The sequence below is a fragment of the Schistocerca serialis genome, chromosome 5 (genome assembly GCF_023864345.2).
Source record: "Schistocerca serialis cubense isolate TAMUIC-IGC-003099 chromosome 5, iqSchSeri2.2, whole genome shotgun sequence".
NCBI lineage: Eukaryota > Metazoa > Arthropoda > Insecta > Orthoptera > Acrididae > Schistocerca > Schistocerca serialis.
In genome coordinates this window covers 673,114,702-673,138,384 of record NC_064642.1, presented here as the reverse complement: position 1 = coordinate 673,138,384, position 23,683 = coordinate 673,114,702, and the positions used below count along the sequence as shown (strand labels likewise).

Genomic DNA, 23,683 nt, shown 5'->3' with positions numbered 1-23,683 from the left:
TGTAAACAGTTTGCCTTATTTCAGAGTGATAAGGCAACAGTTGGTATGCATACAGTTCTGTAAGTTCGTACAGGTCTAGAAGCACCTGATTTTGATTTTGAGCATGTAATGCTGTTTGTGTAGGATAATGCAGGGCTTGACCCAACAGTACACATGAGAACTTATTCACATTTTTCTTATATATTAGGTGAATGCATTTGCCGTGTATTTATGGAAAGTTAGTAGCATTAGCATATGAGTACTATTACCTGGGAAAGACTAGCAATACAATGCCTCCTAGATTCCTATACCCTTATTCCTGTGAGACAGTTTTGCACTGCTGCAAAAATGGACAAGTCACAGCTAAAGATTAAAAGAGGTTTACTGACTCCTCAGTGAGGCAGCTTGATGAGTGCTGCAGAGATCAGCAAGAGGACCACAGAAAGGGATTTAAGTGTGAATAATGGAAATGAGATGCACATAAATCAAGAAGCAAAGACACAGTTGCTGAGCCCAGGTAAGTGGAATGTTGTAAACAGTGTAAATATAAAGAGGGGAATGAAAAGTAAAGGCATACAGAATTTGTTCTCTTGACTTGTATTTGGATGTAGAGATTGAAAAGTGTAAATTGTACACATAATAGCCCCTCCATTTCAGCCAGACTTCAAGCAGGAATTCCATGGGCCGAGTTATTCCAAGAGGGGACGAGTGTAGTGGAGTGGGATTGAGCCAGGACTCCATTCTGAAATTCAGGCAACTCACGCCATGCCTGCTGTTCTGCAACTACGACAAGGGCACTGCAGCAATAACCAGCATTCTGGGACATTTCGGCAGTGCTCGCCAGGTCATGTGCATGATCTCAGCTGTAAGACCTGCTTTGTCACGTACAAAAGCTGTCAGTCCGGCCAGGCTAGTTATGTTGCAACTGCTGGGCTTCGAGTCACGCAGAAGGCCATCAACATTCTTCCGCAAACCCGCAAGGAAGGCCTGCTGTGGGTCTTGCCACTATCGGATGGGCCAAGGGATGAACTGGTGTCCTCCTAGTCACTGAGCACCTGTCAGTGCCCGACACTCACCTCCACTGAGTGCAACACAGCTGCCTGCCAGCAGCGTAACACCTCCAGGTCGCCTCACCTGATGCAGCACTACCTAGTTATGCCTACCTCGCAAGGCCTCGGCACTGTTGGGGCAGCAGCTACTGTCATCCTCATGACACCACTTGCTGCCACCATGGACTGCAAGATCAATGCCTGACTGTGTCAGGCAAGCAGAGGGGCATGGGATGATGCCAGGCTGCGCCAGTGGACGAGAGAATGCACCTGTAACTGCTGTAGCTTGTTGAAGCAATAAAGAGTTTATAGCAAGCATCTGTCTTGCTTCTTCCTGCAGGGATCTTCTTGTCAGAGTAGGCTACCACAGTTTTTGCCAACCCATCGAACACTCTATGCCCAGAGTGGGAGGCCCCCACCATTTTGACAAAACACTCTCCCCCTCCCTCCCTCCCTCCCTACACACACACACACACACACACACACACACACACACACACACACACACACGGGTGCTATGGGACAGCTCTCTATTCAATGTGCCTGTCCGTCACTTAGTTATTCCATCCCAGGTTTTCCACTGTTTAATATATTCAAACCTTCTGTTCACTACCTGTGGGCTCACGTTTGAAGACAGTTATTTTAAATAATTATTTTATTCTATATATAGTTGTTTTTTATTTCCTTCATCATTACTGGTAGCTACTTTTTAATTAAATAATTTGAGAATTTAAATCCTGTATAACACCTGCTTTATTCTTGTTCATAGGCTTCTCCTCTCCTACAAATAAGGAACTCCTTGTAGTTATCATCTTACTATGAATTAAGCAAACACTTAACAACAGCAGGGTAAAAGCTTTTCCTGTTCTACTAAGGTAAAGTTGTCCATGACGCAGTACTTACATGAAGTAAAAGCTTCCTCCAATGCAAGAGAATCTGCCATGCTGAAAGGTTTCCATACAACTTTTGTCTCAACTTCCTTTTTGAAAAACCAGTGATGATAAACTTGTCTATAGACTGAACCTGCATTCATCTAAACATGGATAAAATGTTTTTTGTAAAAAAATGTGCCATCAATGTAGATAAGTGACTGCAGAGCATTAAATGAAATAATAATTGAAAGCATTTATTGCACCATGAATTAAATTATTAACAAATCTACCCAATTTGCAGTGAGTTTCATTGTAATGAAAAAGCATCTCAAACTGTATTAATCCACAACAAGACTGCATGAAACGTTAATGAAAACTTTGATTTGGTTCAGCGACATTTCTTACTTGCTGCTTCATTTTAAAATTAGTTACTTGCTTGACCCTTTTATCAAACCAGATTTATTACTGTCACTGAAAAAGAACATTGTATGACAATGGACAAAATGTATTACTTCCTGTTTACAGGTGAAGCAACAGTTTTGGTTCATTTCTCACTGTAAATTTACTTTCACAGTCTATTGTTCTATTGTTGTTCCCATAGTAGTTTAAGGCACAAAGTATTGACGAAGAAGTATCAGTAGAAAGATAAACAAAATAACTATATTTAAGTTACATACTTGTCCAGTAAATGACTGTGGTGAAACAGTAGGTGCTCCAGAACCGTTAGTAATTGGAGACTGATACTGAACAGATCCAACAGAGGCTGCAACCAGCTGAGGTTCGTTTGGAGTAGCCATTTTCTCATGTATATGAATAGGCTGAAATATTTGAGCTGAATGTGTGACTGACTGTGTAAGTGGCGGTAATGGTGAAGTATTTGCAGTCACAGGAGGTGCAGAAACCGGAGACCATGAAAGTCCGGGTGGTTGAGCATACACTGGTCTCTTCTGATGACCTAGGCGAAATGTATTTGTCCCAGCTGAAACAACAGAAATATGCCAATGCTAAGAATTCACAGTTAAAAATCCCCAAGCAAGACCAGTTCATTATTACTAGTATTATTGACACACTAGATATATAAATGGGCATAAGTGGAGGAGGAAGAGGACAGAATGTTGCTCAATACTGCCCTCACATCAACATCATAATTTTCTTAAAAAGGAAAAGAAATTAATGCACTGAAATTAAAATAATAGCCTCTTACTGTGATTACATGCAACTTTAGCAGTACAGGAGAAACTAACAATAAAAAGATATGCACACCAGAAATCTTAGTAACGTTAAAATTATCAGTTCCAGGCCAGAAACTTTAAAGCAAGTAATCCAGACACAACTCACAAAACGTAAAACATCTGATTACCACTCACCTTACTGGGAACAAAGTGAGATGGAATGAAAATTATTTTTCTTGGTCCATTTTACACAGAAAATAAAATTTATGCATAATAATAAGTAAAGAACTAAGCCTGTTGTGTGTTATGTAGGGTTATGAGAAGTTCACAGCATAAATGACACATTTAACAGTTGCGGGGGGAGGGGTGTCTATAATTAATCAGTACTAATAAATCTCAAGGCTGCTTCAGTAATTTAGAAGCAAATACAAGTAAGTTCATTCATGAGAATACAAGAAAACATATGAATGTTTAAAGAGTGACTACATTATTATTGTTTCGAAAACCTCTGGCAAAGAATTGACAAAGCTGAGTGACAAACATAAAAAAAACTCCTCTGGTTTTTCAGATGGAATCTAATACTTTGTTTCAGAAACAAAATACACACTAGTGATAGACAAGCAAAAAATAAATAACTTAGCTTAGTAACAAATTACACACATGCTTTCAATAATAAATGTCTGATAATGTTGTGGAGACACTCATTAGTGCACCATTTACCCATCAGTGCAACACGTTCAGCCTTTCCCCATGTACCTCTCATTAAAATTAACTTTCTACTTCCACTCTTGACCAATTTAAAAAGTCTCATTTGCCTTTCAGTTTCTTTGTGAGGAGAACCTCTTCATGTGCATGTGTGTGCACATGCTCTAATGTTTAGAAACCAAGTGTCCTCTAATCCCTCCCCCTGCAGTTTATAGGGACTGTGGTCCAGAAACAACGAATGCTTCAAATTTTTCTACATATCTACATGTATTATTACTTTTAATAATCAAAATTATTTTCCACTGCCCAAATGAAATCTCTCTCCACAACAGTGCCTCATCCAACAATTTCCCCATAATCTGAAAGTATACTCTGTCGAAATGAGGATTTTTTCTTCCAGAGAAAAAGTAACACACTTGTGTGGTCTAGAGTTCTGGTGACTGTAATTGGATCATTGGATGTAAAAGCAAAAACATTCCAAATCACTCACAAAATGTTATATTTGTGGATGGCAATTTATTTCAGAGGTGCAGCTTCAACTAATGTTGGAAATTTCAGAGTATGGCCTGTCAAATCAGTTTTCAGAAATGTGATTTCACAGCTACAAAAGTACAACTTTTACAGCTAATATTATGTGAAAATCAAATACATTATATGTGAACATAATCTATAATAATGACCCCCACTTACCTTAGTAAGGAAAGGCGAACCTACATCTACAGTATTTGCAAATTGGGAGAAAGCTTTTGATAAAGTACCAAGTATAAAATATTGGGAGTGAAAAGCTATTTAGAACTTTTACATCAATCTTACTGCAGTTATAGGAGTCAAAGACATGAAAGAGAAGCACAGTTGAGAAAGGAGTGAAACTGGGTTGCTGCCTATCTCCAATGTTATTCAATCTGTACAATGCACAAGCACCAATGAAAATCCCGAAAGAAAAAAAAAATTGAGGTTCAAACAGAAGAATTAAACCTTGCCTGTCAGAGAGAGCAAAGAACATGGAAGTGAAATGGGTAGCATCTTGAAAAGAGGTTATAGGATGAACATCAACAAAAGTAAAACAAGGGTAATTCTAATTAAATTGTGACTCTGAGGGAATTCGATTAGGAAATGAGATAACAAAAACAGATGGGTTTTGATATTTAGTTGCCAAAACAAATGTCAATGGTCAAAGTAGAGAGCATATATAGTGACCGATAATGGCAAGAAGAGCTCATCAGAAGAAGGGAAATTTGTTAACATAGAATATAAATCTAAATGGTATAAAGACTTTTCTGCAGGTATTTGCCTTGAGTGTAGCCTTGTACAGAAGTGAAACATGGATGATAAACAGTACAGACAAAAAGAGAACTGAAAACTGAAACCGATGAAATGTGATTCCACAGAAGAATCCTGAAGACTGGACAGGAAGATAAGGTAAATAATGAAGATGCACAGAATGAAATCAAGGAAGAACAAAATTTATGGCATAATTTGACTAACTAACTAAGAGTGAGAGAGAGAGAGAGAGAGAGAGAGAGAGAGAGAGAGAGTGCGTACAGACAGACTGAAGATGATGACACCAAGTTGCATACTACTTTTCTCCATACAAACTATTTTCCTGAGACTCTCCATGCAAATGTCATGAGCATTTATCTATGACTGATTCATAAATCAGACAGTGACTAGTGACATAATGATATGGAGAAGAGGACAAAATGAAAGTGAGAGGAAGGACTGAATGGCATGGCTAACATCCTTGGGTTTGGCAGGCTGGACAGTGCAGCCCAAGTCCAGACACAGATAGGCACATTTGCTATAATGTAGAGTGATTGAAATTTTACACTGGAGCAATTGGCAGGATGGACCAACTATGAAGTAAACTGCTGCTGTCAGAAGGTCAGTGAATAATATGAAAGGCTGCAACTGTATGTTGTTACCCCAAAGTGAATGAACATTGCCATGATGGATACTCAAAGGTCGCAATAAAACCAGTACCAAGAAAGCTACACAGTAGATCACAGAATCATGTGAAAATTAAAAATGAGGTGAAGAAGCATTTTAAAACTCACCCTGGCACTGAGATTGTGTTTATCGGTGTCTGGCAGCATGCGTATTCATGCTTACCTTCAGTTTCTCATCATGGGGCATGTTCACATTCACACACCTCTAAAAACTTACATTTCAATATGCCACAGGTATCAGCATGTAAGCACTGGTTATTGGGTACTTGAATCAATTCTTCCATTCACTGGACAAAAAATATATTTATTTTAATAGAATGGTTTAATATCATCTATTGTAAGCAGTGTCCTTTGACAGCTACAATCTTTTCACTTTTCAGAAAACAAATGGAAACTGTAATAAAAAATGGCAGGTTCTGTTGAGGTGACAAGACTCATAGAACCAGTTTTGGAGATAGCTAAAAGAGTATTCAAGTCTAGTTCAAAAAGGACCAAAATGAACAGTAATCACAAGGAGCCATGTGAGAGTTAGTCTTTAAGTGCATGATTCAAACTGGGTAATTGTGCTTCAACGCATTCCTGAAGAGGATGCAGCTCGATTTTTAGTAGTTGCAAGGGCAACAGTTTGGGTCATTGAGTGATCTGGACTGCTAACATCAACCAAAATGACCTCGCTTTGCTGGTACACAAACAATTAATGTAGGTTAATCCTTACAAAGAAGAAGACAGCAACCATCCACTATTAATACGGCTATTTATTTAGGTAAATAATGTCGTTACCGGTTTTGAACTGGCAGGTTCATCATCAGACAGCTGTTCACATGATTTTCAAGATACAATTTACATTATCATCAGCTTTCGATTTTTATTCTTCCACTGTGGTGAAATATTTTTGGTGACAAATTCTTTTTGGTATGTGTGTGTGTGTGTGTGTGTGTGTGTGTGTGTGTGTGTGTGTCCTACAACTTCGCAACAAAATAGCGCAGAATTTTCGACGGCACCAACACACCAAAAATATTTTGCCACAGTGGAAGAATAAAAATCACAAACTGACAATAATGTAAATTGTATCTTGCAAATCATGTGAACAGCCGTCTGATGATGAACCTGCCAGTTCGAAATAGGTCTCACGATGTCAGTTTTAGACAAAATAGCACATGGCGCACAAACAGTTTAAAGCAAAGGGAAACTACTGCTGTACTTTTTCTCGAGAGCATGCAGCTCTACTCTATGGATAAATGATGGCATTCTCTTGGGTAAAACAGGCCAGGGTAAAATAGGCCAGGGTAAAACAGGCCAGGGTAAAACAGGCCAGGGTAAAACAGGCCAGGGTAAAACAGGCCAGGGTAAAACAGGCCAGGGTAAAATAGTCCAGGGTAAAATAGTCCAGGGTAAAATAGTCCCCATTTCGATCTCTGTGCGGGGACTACTTCATAGGGAGAAACGAAACTGGGATTCTATGGGTCAGAGCGTGGAATGTTAAATCCCTTGATCTGGCAGGTAGTTAGAAAATTTAAAAAGGGAAATGGGTAGGCTGAAGCTTAATATGGTGAGAACTGATGAAGTTCAGTGGCAGGACAAATAGGACTTCTGCTGAAGTGAATACAGGGTTGTAAACACAAAATAGTGTAAGGGTTTAATAATGAGTAAGAAAATTGGAATGCTGGTAGCTTCTATGAACAACATAGTGAACCCATTATTGTAGCGAAGTCAGATCTTAAGCCAAAAACCCATCACAGTAGTACAAGTTCATATGCCAACTAGCTCTGTAGATGATGAAGAGACTGAAAAAATGTTCAATGAAGTAAAAGAAATTTATCAGATAGGTAAGGTTGACAAAAATTTAATTGTAATGGAAGACTGGAATTTGATAGCAGGAAAAGGAAGAGAAGGAAAAATAATAGGTGAATTTGGACTGGGGGAACGGAGTGAAAGTAGAATCCACCTGTTAAAATTTCGCACAGAGGATAATTTGATCATCACTGACATTACGTTTAATAATCATGAAAGGAAGCTGAATACATAGAAGAGACCTGGAAACACCAGAAGGTTTCACATTGATTACAAAATAGTAAGATACAAGGGTGGTTTGAAAAGTTCTCTGAACAAAACAGAAAAAGGTACTTCCGTCACTGAAACTATTTTTTTTATTTCTCAATGTAGTCTCCTTGTAGATTAATGCACTTGGTCCAACGATGTTCCAGTGCCTTGATCCCATCTCGAAAATGAGTTTCCTCCAGACCTGCAAAATAGTTGTCAACTCCGGCTATCAATTCTTTGTTTGAACGTTTGAAGTGATCTTAGTCCACAAAGAAAAACTTTCAGTTTTGGAAAGAGAGGAAAGCCTGACAGAGTCTATCAGGTGAATAAGGCGGGTGTGGCAACAATACATACCTTAGTTGGTTTAATTTTGCCATGACAATGGCACATGAATGCAGGTGCGCACTGTCTGGCCTTTTTTCACTTATTTTTTGTTGCAATTAGTCCAGGAGGTTAGCATAGTATTCTCCAGTAATTGTTTGCCCAGTGGGGAGATCTATAAACAGAATCCCCTTGCATTCCAGAACACTGATGCCATGACCTTTCCCGCCAAAGGAATTGTCTTTGCTTTCTTTGGTGGCAGAGAATCAGCATGTTTCCACTGCTTTGACTTTTGTTTCCGAGGTATAGGAGGAGATTAGTGTTTAACGTTCCGTCGACAACGAGGTCATTAGAGACGGAGTGCAAGCTCGGATGAGGGAAGGATGGGGAAGGAAATTGGCCGTGCCCTTTCAAAGGAACCATCCCGGCATTTACCTGAAACGATTTAGGGAAATCACGGAAAACCTCAATCAGGATGGTCGGAGATGGGATTGAACCGTCATCCTCCCGAATGCGAGTCCAGTGTGCTAACCACTGCGCCACCTCGCTCGGTTTTCTGAGGTATAGTAGTGCACCCAAGTTTCATCTGTGGCCACAAACTGGTGCAAAAAAAAAAAAAATCTTGTTCGTTTCTCCTAAAACGGACCAAACATTGTTCCCATTCTCACGCGTTTTTGATCCAGCATCAAGAATCGTGGCACCCCAACTTGCAGATAACTTTTTCACTTCCAATTCTTCAGTTAAAATGTAATATACACTTTCAGATGACATCTAGCAAGTGTGAGCAATTTCACGCACTTGCTATCGGTGATCCTCCATGACTATTTTGTGCACTTGTGCAATGATTTCTGGAGTAGTGACACGTCTTGGGCGACCACTGCGCGGATCATCATCTAAGCTCTCCTGACCAAATTGAAATTCATTTATCCATTTGGCAACAGCTGAATATGAAGGAACAGAGTCCCCCAGTCTACTCTGGAAATCAGAAGGAATGTCCTTTGCTTTCATACCTTTCTTTACGAAGTACTTAATCACTGCTCACATCTCGATTTTTTCCATCTTTGCAAATAGCTACATGGGAACAACAACAGAACCCCGTCACCACCACAGCTCTCTGGGCCAATGAATATCACGTGAACAACTCGTTGTGCTAGCGATTACCTCTCGTGATGATTCCGAGAACTTTTCAAACCCCCTCGTACATGTTTTGGACCCAGATTTTAAATTGAAAGACATTTACAGGGGCAGATGCGGACTTTGACCACAATTTACTGGTTCGGAAGTGTGGATTAAAACTGAAGTAATTGCAAAAGGTTAGGAAATTAAGTAGATGGAGCCTAGATATGTTGAAAGGGTGACAGGTTGTTGAGAGTTTCAGAAAGACCATTAGGCAATGACTGACTACCACAGGGGAAAGAAACACAGTATGGGTAGCTTTGAGAGATGAATTAGTGAAGGCAGCAGATGATCAAATACATAAAAAGACAAGGCCTCAAAGAAATCCTTGGATATCACAGGAGATACTGAATTTAAATGATGGAAGGAGAAAATATAAAAATACAGCAAAAGAAGAAGATGAAAGGGAAAACAAACATCTAAAAAATAAGATTAATATGAAGCATAAAATTACTAAGCAGGAATGGCTCGAAGACTATATAAGGATTTAGAATCACACTTCACTATGGGAAAGATATACATGAAAAAAAAAAAAAGCCTTTGGAGAACAGAGAAGCAGCTGCATGAATATCTAGAGCTCAGATGGAAAAGTATTAAGCAAATAAGGCAAAGCTGAAAGGTGGAAGGAGTATACAGAATGTCCATACAGGGGCCATGAACTTAAAGCAATATTATAGAAAGGGTAGAGAATGTAAATGAAGATGAGATGGGAGACATGAGATACAGCAAAAATAATTTGACAGAGCAATCAATGACATAACTCAAAACAAGACCCCTGGAGTAGGAGACATTCCATCATAACTACTGATAATTTAGGGAGAGACAGGCAAGACAAAACTCTTCCATCTGGTGCACAAGATGTATAAGACAGGCGAAATATCTCCAGACTTCAGGAAGAATGTAGTATTTCCAACTGCAAAGCAAGCAGCTGCTGACAGGTGTGGATATTACAGAACTATCAGTTTAATGAGTCACAGTTGCAAAATGGTAACACGAATTCTTTACAGAAGATTGGAGAAACTGATACAAGCCAACCCCAGGGAAGATCAGTTTGGATTCTGGAAAAAAGTAGGAACATGCAAGGTGTTACTGAACCTACAACTTCTCTTAGAAGATAGGTTAAAGAACGGCAAACCTATGTTTATAGGTAAAGAAATATTTTGACAATGTTGACTGGAACACTCTCGTTGAAATTCTGAAGGTAGCAGGAGTAAAACACATGGATCAAAAGGCTATTTACAATTTATACAGAAACTAGATGACAGTTATAAAAGTCAAAGGCCATTAAAGGGTAGCAGTGGTTGAGACAGAGTTGTAACATAACCCCAATGTTCTCCAATCTGTATACTGAGCAGCAAGCAGTAAGTGAAACTAAAGAAAAATTTGGAGTTGGAATTAAAGCTTAGAGAGTAGAAACTAAAACTTTGAGGTTTGCCGATGACACTGTAATTCTGTCACAGAAAGCGAAGTGTCTGCAGGAGCAGTTGAACAGAATGGACAATGTATTGAAAGGAGGCTATAAGATGAACCTCAATAAAAGCAAAACAAGGATAATGGAATGCAGTTGAATTAAATCAGGTGATGCTGAGAGAATTAGATCAGGTAATGAGACATTTAAAGTAGTAGTTGAGTTTTGTTATTTGGGCAGAAAAATAATGGCTGACGGCCAAAGTCAACAGGATGTAAAATATAGACTGGCAATGGCAAGCAGAGAGTTTCTGAAGTAAAGAAATTTTTTAACATCAAATATAGATTTAAGTGTTAGGAGCTCTTCTCTGAAGGCATTTGTCTGAAGTGCAGCCATGTACAGAAGTGAAACATGAATGTTATTAGACAAGAAGAGAAAAGAAGCTTTTCAAATGTAGTGCTACAGAAGATTAGATGGGTAGATCATGTAACTAATGAGGAAGTACTGAAGAAAACTGCGGAGACAAGAAACTAGTGGCACAACTTTATCAAAAGAAGGTGTCATATGGAACACATTCTGAGACATCAAGGGATCACAAATTTAGTGTTGGAGGTACATATGAGTGGTAAAAACCATAGAGAGAGATCAAGAGAGAAAAACAGTAAGCAGATTCAAAAAGATGTAGGTTGCAATTATTTGGAGATGAAGTGGCTTGCACAGGATAGAGCAGCATGGAGAGATGAATCAAACCAGTCTTCAGATTGAAGGTTAGAAGAACACAACAACATTCAGTATTCACCATCTGACCAGGTTGCAGCAGCAGCTTGTAGCGACAGCAACCAGTACTGCACAGTTCAGTCAGCACAGTACTACACTCCGCTGGAAAAGTTGCAAACTTACAGTGTAGGCCAAAAGATGTCACTGCCAGAAAAGTCTAACTGAGAGCTTTTAGCATCGGTCACCATGTGGTGTTGCAAGTATGTGGATATGCCAGCCCACATAAAAACATAATGGGACCCCAATGACAGAGGCTGCAAATTTGATGTCCAATTTATTTCAACAGCATTTTTGTCCCACTGTGTGCCCATTTTAAAGGGGTCCAGCAGGATTGCAGACCAGAGGTTTCAGATGTGTCTCCACTGCTACAGCTTTATTAGACCTGCATATAATGGGTACTAACATGGTCCCAAGACAGAGTGTAGTGGTTTGTTGCGTGTGCTGCGATGGTGTAGTGATTTCACTGGTCACTTGTGGGACGGGATTTGTTGCAATTTCAGTGGCCACCTGAGTGACAGATTGTGTAGTGTAACATTGTTTGCTTATGCAACAGTACATGCTGTGGTTTCAGTGGTTATCTGGGCAACAGGTTGTGTTTAGCATTAGTGGTCACTTGTTTGACAGGATATATCAGGAGAGCAGCCATCACCTGAGCAATGGATTGTCCACTGTATTCTTCAGTGTACTCTCCTGCGATGGGCCCTTTACAGTGGCTAAGTGGTCACCCCTGTCATAGGTGTTTCCAGTTACTTGTACCAATATTTGTAAACTTAGTGAGCAATTCTATCTTTTGTGCTAGAACATCTCTGTTTCACTTCCTCTATAAATTATCCTGAAGTGGTGACACATGACTGGCAAAGACCAATTGGACCGCTTGTTGACGTACATCATAATTAGCTCCAACTAAGTGATTCCCACTTACTGCACCACCACTGCTGACATTGTTGGCTCATCAATGTCCAGCGAGCTGCCACCCATGGTCTCCCACATTGCCGTCTCAGTACTACCTTTCTCGCCTACACGACCAGCCCACTAGTTCAAGTGGGTCGAGGCCAGCTTCCATTGCACTTGGCATTGATGTGCCACTAACCATGAGGCTTTCCAGCACCTCAAGAGGGAGCTCGTATGCTGCCTCTCTGTGGCCCCAGCTATGAGAGTACATTAGCTGATTACTGGCAATGACACTGCCAATTTCTTAGCACGTTTCTGCAATTTCTTTGCACATTTCTGCCTTCTCCATGACAGTGCCAGTTCTCATCTCATCAACAAGGTTTTCTGTCGTTCAGCTGTTGAATTCCGTCATGTTGCGCAAAACTTTGTGCTGAAGCTCACCCATGACATTGACACATGGCAGTACCAGGAACTTCTCACGTATTTTGTAGCCATCCCACAAACACACCTGGGACCTAGGAAGTGCAGCACATCCATCACATCTGCACCATGCCTTGTCCTCCAGCTTTCAGAAAACCATGACTCCTCGCAATGGAGTGACCTGCTGCTAAAGCTGAACTTTGGGTCATGCTTCAAGTTGGCACCATTGCCATTTGGACAGCCCCTGGTCCTCTCCTCTCCAGCTTGTACCAGAGAAGGGTGCCACCTGGTGACCATGAGGTGACTATTGTGCTCTTAATGCATGCGCCATTCTGGACAGATATCAGGTTCCAAACCTTCACAACATCAATCATGCCCTCAGCAGCATTTTAGTATTCACCATCCTTGACTGCATGAAGGCATGTATGCAGATACCATTGGCATGGAAGAAATCCCAAACGCAACCATCACCATGCCCTTTGGATTCTTTGATCACTTGACACGACATCTGGTCTCCGAAATGCTGCACAGATAAGGCAGCAATTCATCGAGAGTGAGCTACATGACCTACCCTTTTGCTTCGCCTATCTTGATAACATACTGGTTTTTCTCTCTTCACTGCAGCAACAGCATGAACATGTCAGAAGCGTTTCAATAGCTAAATGATTTTGGGGCCATCATTAATCACTCCAAATGCATCTTGTTGCCTCCCACAAGACCTTCCAGGGCCACCACATTTGTGCAGAGGGCATCCCTCCATGAAAACTTTCAGGCTATTCAGGAAATTCAGTGTCCATGAACTTTCTGAAACTCAGAATAATGAACTTCTACCATTGTCATCTCCCCAGTAGAGCCTCCATTCAAGAGCCACTAACAGGTGCTCTTCCTGATCCTAAGACTAAGGGCAACAATTTGGTTCCTTGGACAAACCAAATGGATGCCACCTTCACTGCTGCCAAAAACAGTTTTGCTGATGCTGCATTTCTGTCTCACCCAGCACATGATGCCCACTTGGTACCGGTGTTCAATCCCAACCAGCATACTTGAGGTGCAGCCTTGCAGCAACACTTCAGTAGTTCCCGGCAACCTTGACCTCCTTTTCAAGGAGACTTACACCTACACAATGCCAATGGAGCGCTTTGACAGGAGGCTGCTTGCCATCTATGAGGCGATCCGTTACTCTGGAGGCCAGAACCATGCATAAGTGATGCAAATTACCATAACAGGAAAACCTGGACTATGGAACGACAGAAGAATGTCATTTGGTCAGCTGAATCTTGTTTCACATTGTTTCCAACTTCTGGCAGAGTTTATGCCCCAATAATGAAACATAGCAGGGGTTTGATGGTGGTTTTGGTACCCATACTGAGGTACTCCATGAACCAGATGGTTACTCTGCAAGGTCACATTACTGCCACGCATTATGTGACTCTTTTGGCTGATCATGTCCATCCAACAGTAAAATGTTTCTTCCCCAGTGGAGATGCCATGTTCAAAGATAACATTCTGAGGTGACTGGAAATGTTCTGAATGCCAACTGTTTTCTTACACCGTACTGTCAGTCCCTTCCTATCTCTGACAGAGCGGTATCTTTTAAATATTGTCAATCTTTTCACTTGCTAGTCAGAGGTGAAACCTATTCCTGACATATCAGCTGAAACTGTGGCACAAGCATTTGTGAGTAAATGGATTGTTCGTTCTGGACTTCCACTCCACAGCATCATGGATCGCAGATTGCAATTTGAGTCCCAGCTATTCAATGAGCTAGCCCGATTCTGTGGCACTCTTTGTCACTACACCACCACACGCCAGACTGTCAGCAATGGTATGATCGAGTGATAGCATTGCACTCTGAAAGCAGCTCTACTTTGCCACAACACAACATGGACTACTCAATCCCCATCATCCTCCTCAGTCTCCACACCAGTTTCAAGATGGACCTCAATGCCTTAGGAGCTGAGGTGGTCTAAAATCAGCCCCTTGAGATACCTGTCCCAGTATATCACATATTAAATTCCTAATAAAACACATTGAATACCCACAAAATTTTACTAATATTTGATTGTTGGATTGGGAACATAATTCATCAGCTGTCAATGTTAATGCCAACTGTTTCAATTAAGCTAAATAGTTAGCATAAACAGAGCATAATTTTTTTAAAAGAAAGTAAAATGTTTTGTGAAATGATTTGCTTAAACATAATAAATATTCAAAGCCCCGTCAAACATTTCTCTAATCTATTTTACTTCTTTTAGGCAAATCATTTCACAAAACATTTGACCATTTTTAAAATTTTTTTTTTCTTATTTTCAAGCTTTACTCAGAAAGTGTGATCTTACTGACACCTCAGGGTCTTCCTAGCGCGTAATGTTCTCGAAATGTCCCAAACTGAGTACTTGATTCGAAGGAAGCCTTTTTGACAAATATCACACCAATATATCTTTTTATGCATAAAATAGCTATGCCTTGAAGAGATGAACTTTTTGAAACTTCACTTACAATAAACGACCAGCAACTGTTCACAAAATATTTGTTTTCCCTCAACTCACATATTTTCCTTAATTGCCCAATTACATTCAAACAATTAAATATTTGTTTGCAAAGCTAGACTTCATGGAGCTTGATTTGTGTAGCATTAGTCTACTTCTCACTCTTCATTTGGCTATGAAAATTCGAATAAAAACCCATTGTGTAATTTATGGGGAGTCTTGTTTTCAACGAGCTCAAACATTTGACCAAAACCTTTTAAGTGTTAATCATATGACGAAGTATTTGCATACTGTCATTTGCAAAAAAAACTAGTTTTGATATCTTGAGCCGTTTCTAAAGTATGACAATTTTTACAACCACCTGCTTCTCTATGTGCATAGAAGGAATTGGCATGCCACACATATCCAGTATGCTGAGAATAAAAACCAATATCCAGAGAAAGAAATGACATATCATTCTGCTCTCAACTTTAAATGCAATTTCAATATGTCTGCTACATTTTATAAGCATTAATGTATGGCCTAAAATCAACTATAAACACCTTCTACACAATGCATTTTTACCTCTGAAAACAAAAATTTTGTGCAGCCATTTACTTACTTTCATGCACCACAGTAACTATGACTAACAACAAAAAGAAATTCAGTCCCTTATCGAGCAAAGGTATCAAACTGAAAAGATGCGAAAGAATCAAATTTTTTCGCCAAATAGTTTTCTTAAAACTAGATGTTAAGTTCTTCATAGCAGCCAGCACGTCAGCTCCAGCACTTCACTGAGAAGACATAACTGTTGCCATCCATCGCGTGTGCTGCAGCAATGAGATTCAAACACTTTGAATTCAAATGTCGCCAGTTAGAATGGATAACCAGCAGTGGCACGGACGTTGTCAACCTAGGCCACTTCCTTAGCTGTAGCTGTGGTAGCGTTCTCTCTCTCCTGAAGCTGTTGTGTGCTGTCAACAATACGCCCTACATAAGCAACGGAAGTGACTAACAGCGCAGGACAGACTTGATTCTTTTGCCTCTAAGAAACTGATACGCTGCTTGATTAAGGACTGTATTTCCTCTTGTTATAGATCATAGTTACTGTGTTACATGAAACTACATATAAGACAGCATGAAATTTTTAAGAGTTTGCAGAGGTAAAAACACATTACGTAGATTTTGCATACAGTTCATTTCAGGTCATAAATTTCTGCTTATGGAATGCACTCAACATATCAAAATTGTATCTGAAGTTGCTTCTGTCACTCACATAGGACATGGGCATAGTGAATGCAGTGGTCGGTCAGAGGTGGACTGTTTACTGCGTTTTAAGCAGTTGCCCCAGCGATGGGTGCTGTGTGACATTGTAATCATTTCTATGATTAGTTTCTTGTATCAACAGTGCTGTTAATAAATGTTAACTTTGTGAGCAACTGTGTCCCTTATGTGATAGAACATACCCGTTGTTCTTCCTGTGTAAATTATACCAAATCTCATGGTACGTCACACCGACTAGGACACATTCTGTCACTCACCTCTAAATCATTCTTTGATACATCAAGACCAATACCTGCATGTAGTTTCTAACAGTATCTTATCCATGTGTTCCACTAGCAAAAGGTTGCTTTCTGCAGCAGATTTTTTTAGATGAAAGAGGAAGAATAATGCCTCCCACACATCCTGTTTAGTAGGTAAAAAACCCAACACGTTCAAGGCAGTAAATAGGTACATTTTTTCCTCTCCACTCTGAAGTTACACACAGATCTGCGAGTCTGGCGTTTCTACAGCGAAGTAAGTCCCATATCACTGTCCACTATGCAGCATTAAAAACATAAAATGTTTGGACATGCAGTTTTAGTTACAACATGAATATGCATTTTTGTGAATTTTGAAATGTCAGATGGTAGCTTTTTGGCCTGGGGCTGTTGGTTGTACAAGCTCGTTGAGGAAGGACGTATGCGGATGTGTGGCACGTCAGTTGTGGCCAAAATTATTTGAAATTTTCATGTAACAGGAATATAAGCTTACAAAATTTCTCTACAGGTTTATGGGTTTAGTAAAGTTTTCCACAGTTGATTTCGTAGGATTCAAGTCTGAAGAGCACCTTGAGTTTCAGGATTTAATAAATTCATTACCACGTTAGTGGGCCAATCTTTATCAGTACTCATGGCATTAAGCAAGGGTGAAAAAAACATTTTTTTGTTTACTAAACAAGACTGCTGTGTTAAGGGCATTTTTATTTCATTACCAATATCCTGCCTGAAATTTAGTAAATTACCATGACTTTAATAGAACAGTTACTGGAAACTGCAACGAGTGTGAGGTCATCCCCTAGACCCTCATGTAGTCAATAAACTTCAAAATTGGTCACGTACTTCATTAAGCTCTTTTACATGAATTGTGAGTATAGAGAGAGGGTAACAACATATGAAGGTGTCTTCATAAATAATTAGAGTAACCAAGGCAATAGCCTTATATGTATTGGCACATTAAGTGGAAAAACATAAATACTTACTGTAAAGTGGTGTACTCTGAGGTGGACGATCAGGAATATGTACTTCTTGCTGAGGTGGGCTGGTCAACTGAAATGGTGCCACAGGTGCAGGAAACGATGTCTGAGTAGCAGGCTGCACAAGAGAATGTGCTGGCGGACCTCCAGAAGGAAGACCAACTGTTTCCAGAGGCTGTGGTGCAGGTATTGCTTGAGGCAGATCCTTCACGACAGTTATACTTCCCTCAGTTTGCTGTGCTGGAGGTGAAGGAGGCTTCAGAGGTATGTTTTGCAGTCCAGGGGATGTTCTGCTACTGTCAATGCTTGTTGTACCTATCAGGTGAAAACTACCTGAGGGAGCATTTTGTTGCTGATTGTTCAGTGGTGAGAATAGTTTTGGGACACTGATGTTAGGTACTCGTGGCAGCCCAGTTGCAGATGTCTGTGGTTCTTGCCCAATGAAACTATCAGCTTCAATATCTGCAACATTTAAAACAGAATCAGAATTTTATTGTCTCATAATGTACCAGTTAAATCATTGATTTTATGTACAGGAGACTCATCAGATGTTATATATTACTGCAAAGTACATTGGTTAAGTCAGGGGGCAGGCCTAAAATGATTTTTTTGGATTTAAGACTGATAATGTTGAATTCTGATGGGGAAAGGAAAGCAGGAACAATAATCTGAAGATCTGAGACCTCACATTTTTAGTGGACTTAATTTGCACACTTGAATGCCCATTGAAACATGAAAATCAACTTACTTATTATTTGATGGGGAAAATGTAAGCACTTTATAAGAAAATTGCATTGTAGCAGGGACAACTTCTGACAAAGAACAATGCCTATTTCTCTAGTCCACCTGGTGATAAGGAAAATGTGAATTTTGACTAGTTCATTGCAATGTTGAAAGAATTACAATGACAGTTCTCTAAACATTTTCATGATACTACCAGTCTCACATTTGTGTTTGACCCTTTGCCGTCTCATTTAAAAGCACCCCTGTGCATCTGCAGATGGAGCTGAATGATCTGCAATTTATGCATCTCATTTAAAAGACAAGTTATTTTATGTCGAACTTCCCCAGAATTCTAGGAAATTTTCCTCAGGACGCTTTCCAAATCTCCCTAATGGGACTTCAAAAACGGTAACAGTGTTTTGATCACTGTATGTATCAAAGTGGTTTCTCCCCCCCTCCCCCCTTAATGAACCTAAATATGCCACATTTATCTGGCAACCTGAGTTACAGGAAAAACAGAGAACCTGTTTGTACCTGTCTGTGTGCTTGCAGTTTGGGCCAGAAGTAAATTTCATTATGTCTTCAGCGAACCAGAAATAACACTGAGAATTGTTCTTATTTGTGTCAAATGTTGCCGGGAAATGTAGCCATTGGAATGTTGACAGAGCAATTCTAGACGATAAAATTTGATTCTCCCTACAGGTGGAAGAAACGTTTACTCCGCCTTTAATGGCGTTCTATAGAGACTATTTGTTCTTCCTTTCTTTCAGTATTTAAGCTTAAAGGTTTTAAGAATTTTACAGGGAACAATGTGGCATGCACAGTATTTTTGATGTAATGTGGTTGTAATCCAGCTCTTCTCTGTCTCTTCCCCCCCCCCCCCCCCCTCTCTCCCTCCTCCTTTCTGCACTTGCCTTAAATATTCCTGATCTTAACATATTTTCTGTTATATGCAAGAATGGTTGACCTGTTCCCTAAACTCCTACTCTCATGTTACATTCACAAAGAAAGATACATTATTTTAAATAATTCCCCCTCTTCATTATGTAGAGTTAGTTTACTTTAACTCTTGAATATGAAAAGGTTCGCAAATACTGCTACCAGTCACAAAATTTGCTGATACTAAATTATTCATTTAGTGACATGTTCCAAGGTGATACCTTCTCATGAGGCTATAATGGCATTACAGAAACATTTAACATAATTGTATACAGATATTCGAGGTTCTTTACATGACTGCTGTGATTGTCTTGCGAAAGAGAGAGAGAGAGAGAGAGAGAGAGAGAGAGAGAGTGTGTGTGTGTGTGTGTGTGTGTGTGTGTGTGTGTGTAACCTAGCAATGACACTTTGTATATTGATCTGCTCTTCATACAAAATTTTTTATAAAACCATTAGTTACTTGACAGTTCAATAAAAATTTTGAAGTGAACAGCAGACCAATATACAAAGTGACATTGCCCCTTACTAGGTTATCCTTTCCCTTCTCCTCAGAATGATCACAGCAGCCATGTAAAGAAACTTTAATGTCTTTATACATTTATGCTGAATGTTTTTGTAATGCCACTATAGCCTGATAATGAGGTATCACCTCAAAACATGTCACTAAATAAATTATTTACTAGACAACAAATGTCATGAGTAGTGTTGGTATCTGAAAACCTTTTCATATTTTTGAAACAATCATGGGTGATTAATGGACAATATAGCTTCCACTTACTCGAACTCTTGCCATGTCATCCAATCTTTGACACTCACAGAAGAGAGAAATCTTCATTATCCCCAGACACTGTTCACCATGTAGCTGTTGTGACCTACTGTCTGCATTTATATGTTACAAGCTCAATAACTGAAATACATTGTAGTTGCTTGTACAACACTATTATATTAAGCAGCATTCTGAATACCACCGAACAAACGTAACAATTATGTAGTTACCCCCATCCAAAAATAAACGTGGGCAATTACATAAGCATGAATCACACAAGATTAGCTGTTGCTACTCAAAGTTCTAAAATCATGCTGCTGGGAGTATAGTGGAGAGATTTACTCAAGAAAAGTCACAGCCTTAAAATACTGGTGTGTGTAGTTACTAGAAATCAACCTGGCATTGCAAGATACTGCAAGACTGATCATTAACAGAAAGTAATGTAAACAAATATGACTAACAACCTACAAAACATTGCTACAGATATTCTCAGTACCTTAAGTGAAGTTCTCAATAATATTTTGCTGTCACCAGTCTATCTGCAAATGATTACAATAATGACCAACTCAAAAGTGGAAAAAAGCTATTTATTAACAACTGTTGACCTGTTACATAGATCTGCTGATAAACACATTCAACCATTATATTTGAAATGTGAAATTACACATTTACATCTAAAGGGAACAGAAACACACTGATATCAACTAAGCTTGTCCACATCCTTACTGACAGTATGCACCATAGTTAGGAGCGAGTTCTACTGCTGTTACGAGTGATCATTTTAATTTCCTCAGCAGAATGTGATTCATTCAACTCTTGCATTAACCTCTTTTGTATAGATTGAAGAATACTATTATGAAGAAAAAATGGTTTGTTATTTGCAACAATAGTTTTGTATTCTTTAATAATTATTCTGTTAGTAGTTAAACAGTGGTCCTGTGGCTAGGCAGATCACTGAGACTACAAATCCAAAAGCTTAAGGTTAAATACTCAGTGTGAGATCTTTTCCCTTTTCTATTACTTATTTCACCTCTGGCAAATGTTTAGTTCAGAGGCCCTTACAACTGGTGAGTAATGTGTGTGTGTGTGTGTGTGTGTGTGTGTGTGTGTGTGTGTGTGTGTGTGTGTGTGTGTGTGTGTGTGTGTGTCATGCCTAAACATGAAACATATTGTTTGCAACATTCTTACTCTAATGCAAAACCAATTAAGTACATTACAGATTTTTTTTTGTTGTTGTATCAAATGTTTAAAAAAATGCTAGAGAGATTTCAGTTTAGTTGTTGACTTCATCATTAATATAACACTATTCTTCTGCGATTTATTACCAGCTCTTAAAAAAAGGAAATATATTTTATTCTAATTTTAGACATAGGATATTCCAAGGACACCACATCTAAATGCTAAAAGATGTGAAGAACAACCAGTCCTGTTAAACATACAACTATTGGTGTAAACCGTCATATCAAGTAGGTTACACATACTAAAATTACCTTTATACTACAAATAGAACACATGACAACAAGCAAACAATCAGGATTACAGATTTGTACATAATCTCTGGCTTTGAGAATGCTGTATAGTGTGAAACACCCATACCCAGCAAATCCATGTAACACTGTAGCTTAGAATCACAATAACAGACGCAAAAATAATTTTCATGTGAATTTTCCCTTTATGTGCATGGCTCGGAATGTAGTTATGTACTCTGGTGTTGAAATATTCAACAAGCTACCATCTAACATCAAGTGAGAAACTGTGAGTCCCTACCAATACCACATTAACCACTCTTTCTACAAATTATCTGAATATCTAGATTCATAGATTAAAAAGTTCTGTTATTACATGTCATGTAGTAGGGTTTGTTATTAAATTGTATGACTAATAGTAACGTGCTGTGAATAGGACACAGAGCTTAAACAGCAGATACAGAGTAAATCTGAGGAGGTAGCAGCTTTTTTTTTCCTAATACACCAGCTTTCTTAATAATTTACTCAATTAAATTTAAATGGCAGAAGTGTTAACAGCATTAAGCAGTATAGTGATAGACTACTGTTAAAACAGTAAACAGGTCAAGTTTTAATATTATTGTCTTATGTTAATGAATATCTCGACTCTCTCTGCATCACTGAAGATTCTCCTTCTTGATGGGATCCACGGAACATAGTGAATGAACAAACAAACGAACAAACAAAAATATGGCATAGATATGTCCAATGAGAATCTCTCTTCACTCTGTTTGCACACAAATTCAAGAAGCATCAACACTGGTTGCTGGAGCACAGTAACAATAGCTTGCCAATCAACCACATCCCAGACATGTTTGAAGGAACACACATCAGACAAATCGCAGACTATTAAGGCAAGGGTACTTCTTCAAAGAATGCTTCCTCATTCCCTTTAATTTTTGGCTGGGCAATGTTCTGCTAAATACTGTGAGTGGAGTTGCCTGAAGAAGGGTACCCTGGACTTAAAATGTCCCTGATGCAGCAGTTGCTGTTCACATTCTTCTCATTATGTAAGGACTGGTATTACTTGTATCCCATGACACATGGGACTGCCAAACTTGGTAAGTGTCCAGTTAGCTAGTCAACAACGCAGGCTATTCACTTGTTATCAGCGTCTTGGCATCTAAAATACATGCAGTCATTACTGTAGCATATGTTTAAGACAGCTCATCCAAAGACAGTATGTTTATCCACTCAGCCTGTCACCAATAAATTTCATATGGCCAATTCTGTGAAGTATTTATGGTTTGCCAGAAATGGAAGCTGATGCAACACCACACATGCCACCACTCCAGCCCTCAGTAAAAGGTGTAAAATAATTGGCACAGAGAGACGAACAACTGGTACAACACTCCAGCACTGAAACAAGACTTGGGACAAACATGAAGAGCATATTACATGCACAAGGATAAGACGGCAGCACCTTATGTCATCATCACATTGCATAATGCAGTAATCACTTCCTGGTGTGTACAACCCTATTTACCACTGGTGATCAAAAGCATCATCATCATTAAAAAAAAATTTAAAAAATGGTATAATGAACTCATTCTCTGAAGACTAGTTATTCAGTAATGTATGAATTAATTTCTGTACTGAAACTGTGCCCTTTGATGTTCACTAGGAATACTGACACTTGCTATCACCTATCCGCTTTGTTTAGTGGCTATTAGATGACTGATCTTTTTGTAACTTTGACATTTCCATTTACACAAGATAGACTGCTGTTGTATCTATTTGTATGAAATTGCTCTGCTATCTTAATCGCTCCCTACTATTCTACACTTTCTTCAAGTTTGCATTCATTCAAGCCATTCTCCCTGAGTGTTAAATGTAGTAGAGGCCACAAATTCAGGCTATATTACACAGCTGTGAGACTTGTGGTGAAATTTCAGTTAAGACAATGAAACTGTTGGTAAAGTGTAAGTTTTAGTACCGTAATATTCATTCACATGAAATTCCTCAGCATATTCATACAACCAAGGTAGCTGACGAACACCATTCAACAGCT

General features: G+C 39.2%; 1 protein-coding gene across 1 annotated transcript in view; it reads right to left on the bottom strand.

Annotated features, from left to right (window-relative positions):
• Positions 1-23,683, bottom strand: part of LOC126480987 (phospholipase DDHD2) — a 194,677-nt gene that overhangs the window by 82,761 nt on the left and 88,233 nt on the right. Inside the window, exons 2-4 of the mRNA XM_050104426.1 lie at positions 17,746-18,201; positions 2,578-2,879; positions 1,932-2,061 (exon numbers count right to left, since the gene is read on the bottom strand). Of these exons, the coding sequence (XP_049960383.1) occupies positions 1,932-2,061; positions 2,578-2,879; positions 17,746-18,201 (888 nt within the window). The remainder of the gene's footprint in view (positions 1-1,931; positions 2,062-2,577; positions 2,880-17,745; positions 18,202-23,683) is intronic.